This window comes from Sorex fumeus, unplaced genomic scaffold (assembly GCF_029834395.1).
Source record: "Sorex fumeus unplaced genomic scaffold, SorFum_2.1 ptg000042l, whole genome shotgun sequence".
Classification (NCBI taxonomy): Eukaryota; Metazoa; Chordata; class Mammalia; order Eulipotyphla; family Soricidae; genus Sorex; species Sorex fumeus.
The window spans coordinates 1,129,587-1,138,461 of NW_026606099.1; the positions used below are offsets into that span (position 1 = coordinate 1,129,587).

The 8,875-nt window shown below is 54.2% G+C and overlaps 1 protein-coding gene and 1 long non-coding RNA gene across 3 annotated transcripts; both read right to left on the minus strand.

Moving 5' to 3' along the window:
- Nucleotides 1-2,029: 2,029 nt before the first annotated feature.
- ZC3H10 (zinc finger CCCH-type containing 10) lies at nt 2,030-7,188 on the minus strand. Of its 2 annotated transcripts, none has more exons than XM_056120053.1 (3): nt 7,121-7,188; nt 6,305-6,368; nt 2,030-4,732 (listed from the first exon to the last, which is right to left on the minus strand). In XM_056120053.1, the coding sequence occupies exon 3, from the start codon at nt 4,675-4,677 to the stop codon at nt 3,370-3,372; it is 1,308 nt and encodes a 435-aa protein (XP_055976028.1). In that variant the 5' UTR covers nt 4,678-4,732; nt 6,305-6,368; nt 7,121-7,188; the 3' UTR covers nt 2,030-3,369. The 2 variants fall into 2 exon arrangements, with proteins under 2 accessions (XP_055976028.1, XP_055976029.1); XM_056120054.1 differs by having other exon boundaries at nt 2,030-4,729; nt 7,121-7,170.
- A 385-nt stretch (nt 7,189-7,573) lies between these two features.
- LOC130029329 (uncharacterized) lies at nt 7,574-8,657 on the minus strand. Its single transcript, XR_008793312.1, has 3 exons — nt 8,504-8,657; nt 8,081-8,103; nt 7,574-7,883 (listed from the first exon to the last, which is right to left on the minus strand). It is a non-coding gene; the product is annotated as an uncharacterized LOC130029329 (long non-coding RNA).
- Between the last annotated feature and the right edge of the window lie 218 nt (nt 8,658-8,875).

Here is an 8,875-nt window from a genome sequence, read left to right on the forward strand (position 1 = left end):
CTTGGTGTTGCTCAGGGAGCCATACACGAGGTTGGGGATGGAAACTGAGTGAGCTGCAGTCAAGGAATGAGACCTTGTAGGGGTCCCTATGTTCTCTCCAGCCCTGGTGTTTTGTTGTTTTGGCTTCTGGGCCACACCCAGTGTGCTCAGGGGACCATGTGGTGCTAGGAATCAAACCTGGGTCAGCCGTGTACAAGAGGAATGTCCTACCTCCTCTTCTCCCTGGTCCTTTATTTGAGGGTGGGGTGGGGGACCACACCCAACAGTGCTCAGGGGTGGGGTGTAAGGACACATACACCCAATAATGCTTAGGATCATTCCTGGACGGCTAGGGGATCATGTGGGCCTGTTGTGTGTAGGGCAAACACCCTACCTGTTGTACTATTTCTCCATACAGCCCCCATTTTGTAACTAATTGAAAGTCCTGTGTTGTACTCATGTAGATTCTGCATTTTTTCCCTCAGACAAACACAAGCAATATTTTAGGGGGAGAGGGATTAGTCAACCAAGTTACATTTTGTCTCTGTTAACACAGATTTGCATATTTTATCCTTTAAAAAATATGCACAAATGCTGTTTTGACTCCATCAAACTCTACTATTAATTGACTGTTAATTATTCTCTTATCTGCAGCGAAAAAGAAATGAGCAAGCTGCTCCTCATATCTGGGAACTGTCCTGACACAGCCAGGCTTCGGTGTTGCTAGGAGTTAGGGGTTAACACAGCTAGGAAATGATGCTCTTCGGGCGGTGACAATCTCACAAAGCAATCATAGCAGAGTCACTCGGTGACTGTTATTAAGTGGGGCAAAAACCACAATCATTTCACAATTTTAAGAGGAAAGAAAAATCTGCGGGAACTACAGAATAGCGAACCCCCTCTCCCAGCTGAATGCTTGCCGTTTCTGACCAATCACAGAGTAAATAGCTTCAGCTTTAAGCTATTCTGCCTTTTCTAGATAAGATAAACTATCCTGTTTTCCTTAATAGTACCCAATTCAACATGAAGTCCCACTGACTCCAAATCACTTAGCCAAAGTCCAAATCCTGTATGTTCTAATACCTTTGTTTTTGGGCCACACCTGGTGGCGCTCAGGGCTTACTTCTGGCCCTGTGCCCAGGGATCACTCCTAGCGGGATCAGAGGAATAGATGGGGTACCAGGTGTTGAGCCCAGGTTAGCTACGTAAAAGGCAAGTGCCTTACCTGCTGTGTTATCTTGCTGGCCCCTCTAATAGCCTCTTGCTAAAACATACTACAACTTCCAGGCCATGCCTGGTGGTTTCGAGCTGGAGCATATTAATCAAGAACATATGTAATATATAGATCTGGTTCCCCAAATCCACCTCGTCAGACATATTTGGCAAAAAGGAAAGTTAGGTTTTGGCTTGAATTAATTTATATTGCTTATTTACAATCAAGTTGGTAATGTTTGTAATCCAATCTTTAATCTAGAATTGAGCCAGAAAATCAACATAAGCTTGTCAATGTGTGGTTTGTAAAATCCACAAACAGTATTTCAGTGCTTTTCCCTTTTAAACTTTACGCCCTTTTTGTTTTTTAATGACCAGTCTTAATGACCAGCCCACTATCTCCCACCCCAGGTGTTGGCCTGAGTATCAATCAGGTAAGAGAAAAAGAGGTAGCTGGAGATATAATGGGGGAACCACACACACATACACACACACACACACACACACACACACACACACATACACTTTCTCTCACTCTTATGACCAGCCCACAATCTCCTACTCCAGGGTGGTGGTCTGAGTATCAATCAGGAAAGGGAGCAAGAGGTAGCTGGAGATATGATGGGGGAGACCTCTCTCTAATTACCGACCCACAATCTCCCACTCCAGGTGCTGGCTTGAGTATCGATCAGGTAGAGAGCAAGAGAGATCTGGAGATATGATGGGAGGAATACATACACTCATTCGCTCACTCAAATGACCAGTCCACTATCTCCCACCCCAGGTGTTGGCCTGAATATCAACCAAGTAAAAGAGGAAGAGGTCGCTGGAGATATGATGGGGAACAAACACACACACACACACACACACACACACACTCAGGATCACTTTCTCCACCCCCATTAGACTAGACACCTGAGTTATTTCGTGTACATCAGCCATGAGCTGAGGAAGAACTGAGGACCGATGACTGAGGTTTCTGGCCTTAATGACTTGACTTAAAACTGGTCCTATATGAAGGAAGGATGTAAGAGGTAAACCTTGTGCTTGTGTCCCGAGAAGAACTCTCCTTCTCCCAGCAGCTCCCATGCCCTGAAGGCTTAAGGCATTGGTAACTGAGAAAGGGATGGGTTAGGAGGGACACTGCCATCAACACTCAGAGAGCAAAATGCCACCTGCTCAGCTGTTTGAATAAGGGGACGATCTTTTAATACATATCCCATTCTCACTTCCCAGCACACACACCCTTCCTTAGTACCTGCCCCCCTAAATGACCCTAAGAGCCCTGGTTACTAAGGCAACCTGGGAATAGTACATGCAGATAGAAATCAGAAACAGATGGGACTATTTTTAAACTAGATTAGGTGACTATAATTTTGTTACCCACAAAGTGCCTTCCCCAAAACTCCATTTTGTTTTTTCCTGGGTTCTGATTCCCTTTTCACTGGTCTCTAGCCATCCTTACCCATTTTGAGAGCTAGGTCTTTATCCCGTTTTGGCATGAGGTCTAGTTACTGTTCCCATATTCCACACAATAGCTAAGCAACTGCCTCCATTTGTTAAAAATAATTGTTCTTTTATTTCTTTGGAAAGTGGTGGGCCCTGCCCTATGGATTTCCAGGCCAAACCAAGGTAATGAGTGTTCCCCTCATCTTTGGGGCTGGAGCACTATGGTCCCCGCCTTCCCAGGGGCCCAGGAGTAGTTCCTGTATTGTCCAACTCAACTAGGCCCAAAATTGTCTGAAGGTTCCTATCAGGCCTTCTTTCCTGGTCACCTGCTTCCCAATCTTTTCTGGCTTTCCCTCTGGGCTGAATATTTTTTCTTCCAGGTCAGTGCTGAAACCTGGGCTGTGCAGAAGTGGGACAAGACAGGGGTGTCCCCAACTTCCCATCAGGGGACACGGGGCCCCTCAGTCAGTCCTTCCTCTCTGCTGGCTTCAGTCGCCTACACAAGCCCCTTCTTGTGTAGGGCTTGAAGAAGATGGACAAGAGGACCCTCATAAAAGGGAAGTGGACAAAACACCTGCTCAGCTCCTTCTCAGAAGCAAACTCCTTGTAGTCTCTTGTCCTAGTTCTTGAATGAGCCCTTCAGACAGAGCCTGGAGAGCTAGGAGAGAGGGTAAGGACCCTTGATCCTAACCCTGGGAGACAATACCAGGGGAATGTCCGTGAGCCCCATCAGTGTGGCATGGCTGTGATACGCATGCTCTGGGAAGCGATGGGGTAAGTCACCATGGGAGTGGTGGTGTGGCTCATTGTGATACCTGCCAAGGGTTGGGCCATGGAGACCGCCACAGGGGCCACCGGGGCCACAGACACAGCCACAGGAGCCATGGAGACAGGTGGGGGTGCCATTCCCTGGGCAATTGTCTGAGCCAGAGCAGCTGACAGTGGTGTGATCTCTGGGTTCAAGTGTGGGGGTGGGGGTGGTGGAGCAGCAGGAGGGGCAGCATTTGCTGGGGGAGCAGCTGGAGCTCCAGCAGGGGCCACCAGTTCCTGCTGGGACACGGGGCGAGGCTGTAGAGCCTGGCTACTGAGAGTAGTGTGAGTCTGGGCAATGCCATGGTTAAAAGTGGCGACAGTGCCCACAGTGGGGGCCAGAGTCTGCTCAGTTGCTGGTGCAGTAGAGCTCAGGGTCATGACCTTGGCCTGATTTCGGAACTGGGCATTCTGTTCCAGCAGGACCTCATTGGTAGCCAGCAGGTTGCTGACCTGCTTCTTGAGCTCCTCTACTCGCTTCCTGAGCATGGCATTCTCCTCCTCTAGCAGTCTACACTCCACTCCGCGAGGTGGAGCCAAGCTATATTCATATGACTCAAAATGGGGGCCATCTGGGGGGCAGCACCCACCTCGCCGACGCTTGGGGCCTGGCTCATGGTCCTCAAAGCCCCTGTCAGGGAGGTCGTAGATATCATAGAGATCATGACGTCGTCCTGGGGGAACTGGGCCCACGGAGCCCCCACCACCAGTGCCGCCTCCACCGCGAGCATCAAACTCAAAATCCCGCTGCAGATGACGGAACTTGCACTTGGCTCCTCTCTGGCAGTCACCCTTGAGAAAGTCCCGGCAGATAGGAACCTCCTCCTTGCCGTTGGGGAGGTCAGCTGGTGAAAGGCCTAGGCCAGCTGCCACCTTCTGCCTTAGCCGAGGGGGAAGCTCTCCCGTCTTCTTATAGCCATCTTCGTCCTCCTTGGAGCCGTGGATGAATCGGCAGTTTGGGCGGCTACACTCCTTGTTCTGGAAGTCATGGCAGAAGATGAACTCATTTTTGCTCACTCCCAAGTTGGACACCTCGCTCATGTCTGGATGACGATAGCGGCAACGCTTGCCTCGCTTGCACACGTTCCTCAGGAAGTCTCTACATATGGCATCTGAGCTGGCCCCGCCACTGCCTGCCCCTGCCCCACTGGCCTCCTCGCTGCCACCACCTCCGGGGCCTCCACCGCTGTTCCCAGTGCCGTTCGCATAGTTGTCCCGGTCTGGCATCCTGGTCCCCCCCAAATCAGGGCTTTCTTCTTTTTCTTGCCACCCTTGGTGACTGCTAGGAAAGAGGAGAACTGTGTCAAACAGAAGTCTTCCAGAGGCCACACTCTTCCCGACTACAGAGCAGGCAGTCCAGCAAGAGGCAGAGCAATGGCTTTGGGGTTGGAGAGTCTAAGGGGTGAGAATTCAGCAGGGACTGGCTGGCTGATCAGAAGGTCCCGCCCAGGTCCTCGTGCACCTGGTGTGGGTCAGAATGATTCACACTTGCCTGGCCAGAGAAGGAGGGAGCTGGGGTGAAGTCACCTCATCTCACTGATGATAATGGGCCAAGGAGGGGGCAGGGAGAGAATAGTGTGGGATTTTATTTCAACTGGCCTTAGGAAACTTGTGGAAGTGAAATGGAAACTGCGGTTAACATCTAACGAGGTTAAAAGGAGACTGGCAATAATGGACAAGAATGGCGGATGGGGGGACCACTGACAGTATAGTGGCTAGAGCATTTGCCTTGCACGCGGCCGACCCGGGTTCGATCACTGGCATCCCATATGGTCCCCTGAGCACCACCAGGAGTAATTCCTGAGTGCCGAGCCAGGAAAAACCCCTGAGCATCGCCGGACCCAAAAAGTCAAAAAAAAAAAAAATAAGCTGGTGTGCTACCAGGGCTATGGCTCATGGAAGACAGGTGACTCAACTTCCCTTAACTCCTCTTCTAGGGAATTTCAGGTGTGGACTCTCGGATGGACAAATCTACAGGAGCTTCTGAGTCGAGCCTGAAGCCTGTCACCAGCTTACGGACCTTCCTAAACCTGTTATCTCTTAGTATTCCCTCCTAGCTCACTCCACCCTCAACCCAGCGAGGTCAGCCCCCAGCCCCTACCCCTGCCCCTTACTTCAGAGGAAGAGTGCTAGCGCTGGAATCTGTCCCAGAAGACAAAATAATTTGTGGGAAGGTCAAAGCAAGAGTAAATGCGTTTTACGATGCTCTTCCTTTCCCCATTCTAGACCCTAGTCCTGCTCCTCCGTGGGACAAGCCTACTGACTGACTTCAAACCACACCATTCCTCGCCCTGTAAAGATCCTATTTATTTATAGACTTCGTTAAAGCTTTTAAGTCTTCTCTTTCCCAAGAGGGCCCACGGAATGTCAGTCCACCGCACTGGTTCTAGCCCTCCCTGCTCTGGCTCTCCTCCCCCAACAGGCCCGGAGTTCCTGCCACCACGTGTCTGAGCCCCTAAACCTTTCCCAGGCGGAGTTCGGGCTCCCTCTGCCGTTCAAACAGGAAAGCCTCACTGTGTTTCCCTCGGAGTGCATGGGAATCGATTCTCTTCGGTCTGGCTCTCCCCAGGATCGCTTTATTGCCTTGACTTTGCCTTCAGACCTCCCGGAGGTGAACAGAGCAGACCGGAGAACAGGGTTCTCTTCCTCAGAGAGGGATAATCCCGGAAAATCGAGAGAAACGACCAAGAGGGGAAAAGTGGTTGGAAAAAAAAGATACACATTTTCGGGAAGAGGGAAATGAACCGGTGAAAAAGAAATGCCATCGAGCCCCGGCTGGCCCGAGGGACAAGTCCCACCGCCGCGGACCGTCAGCTCGTCCTCCCCACCCAACTGTCCCAGGATTGTTTGATACCTGAGGTAGCTCAGGTGAAGTCCGGGGCTCCGGTGGGTCTCCACCTCCACATCACTGCTGGGTTCTGAACAGGAGAAAAAGGGAGACCTGAGTGGGGAGGGGGTCACGAACGGGCCGACGGGGCGACCGTGACAAGAGAGAGGTCTGGTAAAGGGGCAAGAACTCGGGGCGCTCCCGGGCTCCCCGCTCTGAGGCACCGAACTTGGGCGGCCCGAGGACGAGCCAAGTGGCCCGTGCGAGGAAGGGCGAGCGCCGGGTCGGCGCGGCCGCGGGCCTGGGGGTCGGCCCCGTCCTGAGGGGGCGAGGGCGGAGGGGCCGCTCGGCCTCGGGATGGAGAACGTGGGCTCGAGTCAGCCGAACGCCGCGGCGAACGGGAAGGCGGGCGCGCGAGGGCAGCGACTGACAGCGGGGGGTGGGAGAGTCGACTTGGGGGCGGTGATTGTGACGCTTCGGGACAGCCCAGAGTTGGCCGGGAAAGTCCGGAGAGTTTCCCGCGGCAAGTCGTCTCGCTCTGGCAGGCTTGCGCGCGGCCCACGGGGCCCGGCCACGAGCAGGTGAGAGGACACTAGCGGGCACACGAAGTGAAAGGAGCGGGACTCCAGGTGACATCAAGCGGAGGGGATGGGCAGGGCTGTGACGTCACGGAGCTGGCGTTTGGTCGCGGAGCGGGGTCAGGCAGAAAAGCGGCTCGGCCCGGGGGCAGAGGAGCCGGCGTTTCTGGGGGGCCTCGCGTCGTCCGGCGGAGCCCAGCCGCTGGGCCGGCCCCGACTCCTCCCCTCGGGCGCGGCCTCCACCTAAGTCTCCCGCCTCCCTCACCTGCCGCCGCCGCCGTAGTTGCTGCTGCCGCCTGCCGGTCCTCTAGCTTCGACAAAGAGCCGCCTACCCTGGCGCCTTTCCGTTTCCTGCGGAAGAAACGGCGCTCTAGCCACCGGACCCGGAACTAGACTCGATGGTGCGCGAAGTACGCGGCGGGACGCAGGAAGTTCCCGCCAGGCATTGCGCGTCACCATGGCAACCAGCCCCAACCGCTTACGGCCGAGGCGCGGGAGAGCGGAAGCGAGCGAGGGGGCCGAGGGGCGGAACCCTCATCCGCGCCGCACCGCGCGGGGCGACGACCCTGCCCACGCCCACCAGTTCCACACCCCTTCGGATGCCCGGGGACCACTTAGTCAGACCACTCTGTGGAGCTGGGGGACAGTCTTCACCGGCACGGGGATGGGTGCCAATGGGATCCCCACACCTAATCCAAGATGAAAACCACAACTGAGATTATTTATCTTCAGCCAAGATTTATTGTGCACACGTTACATTCAGCCAGTCAAGAACAGAAATAGTCCAGGATGTTAGGTCCGGGGCAAAGGGCCGAAAGGGGACTAAATTGGAGCGCCCTCAATGGTGGTGGCGGAGACCAGATGTTCCAGATCCAGCGAGATGAATTCCGGGAGAGCACGGTGTTAGTAGATTCTACCAGTGTCCCAGGCCTCGGCCATTCTTTGCTTCTGCTCCTGCGGCCTCCACGGTGCACCAGATCGCAGTTTACTTGGACCTCTGCCTCATCTTTCTTCTTTTGCGCTTCAGCCTGTAAAGCAAACCCAGGAATACGCCCCCCTAAGCCCGACTGCAACTTTCACGTGCACCAATCGGGCGGCGTGCGACGCAAACTGCGACTCGGCATTTGAAACGCTCAGTTCGGAGTCGCAAGCGACCGCTCCTCCCAAATTCTGTCTGCGCACGTCCCATCTCCCTTCTCCCCCGACGGCCAAGTCTCCCCATTACCTGCGCATTCGCTTCTTCCTCCACTGAAAAAGATCACAATGGACAGGGAATTAAACAGTATTAGCAACAAACTTACGAACGGCTAAGGGCCCTACTGCACCTCCACCCCCACCAGCTCCACAATTCTAATGTTTGGGACTAAGAGCCGTAATCCCCGCACAAAGCACTGGTCATTGCAATCGCCATCTAAACGGACTCGACTCGGACCTACAACTCCGATACCCAATGCCGCAGACGCGCTTCTCCCGAGCACTTCCCACGGCCTTGACTTCCCACCCCTCCGTTGTTGCTGCGCCTCTCTCACGAGCCGTTTGGGCAGCCGCGAACACCTAGAGGCTCGGAAGCCATGGCGGACTTCCGCGCCGGGAACTCCCTCCTTTCTGCCCGTAAGGAGCTTCTCGTTCTCTAGCAGGGCAAGCTTACCTTAGCTCTCATGGTGCGGAGGCCGCTACGGGGAAAGACAACGAAAGGCTACGGTTAGTTTGCGGTACTGATGTTAAGCGTAGGCATCAGATGTCAGTGGATGGTACGCGCACCGCGAACGCCGAGGGCCCGAACACTCACCCGAGAAGATGGCGCTACGGCCGAGAGAACGCGAGGGGGCCGCCTATGGCTATTTAATGGCGCTCTCGGTGTCGTCACTTCCGCTCTCCCACCCTGCCCTCGGGGGCGGGGCTCTGGGACCTTCTCCGAGGCGGCTTCCGTGAGCTGTAGGGACTTCTCTTAGGACGCAGGGCTTTGGCGGCGAGTTGGAGTAACAAATTATCCTTCCCTGTTTTTTTTTTTATGAGGGCG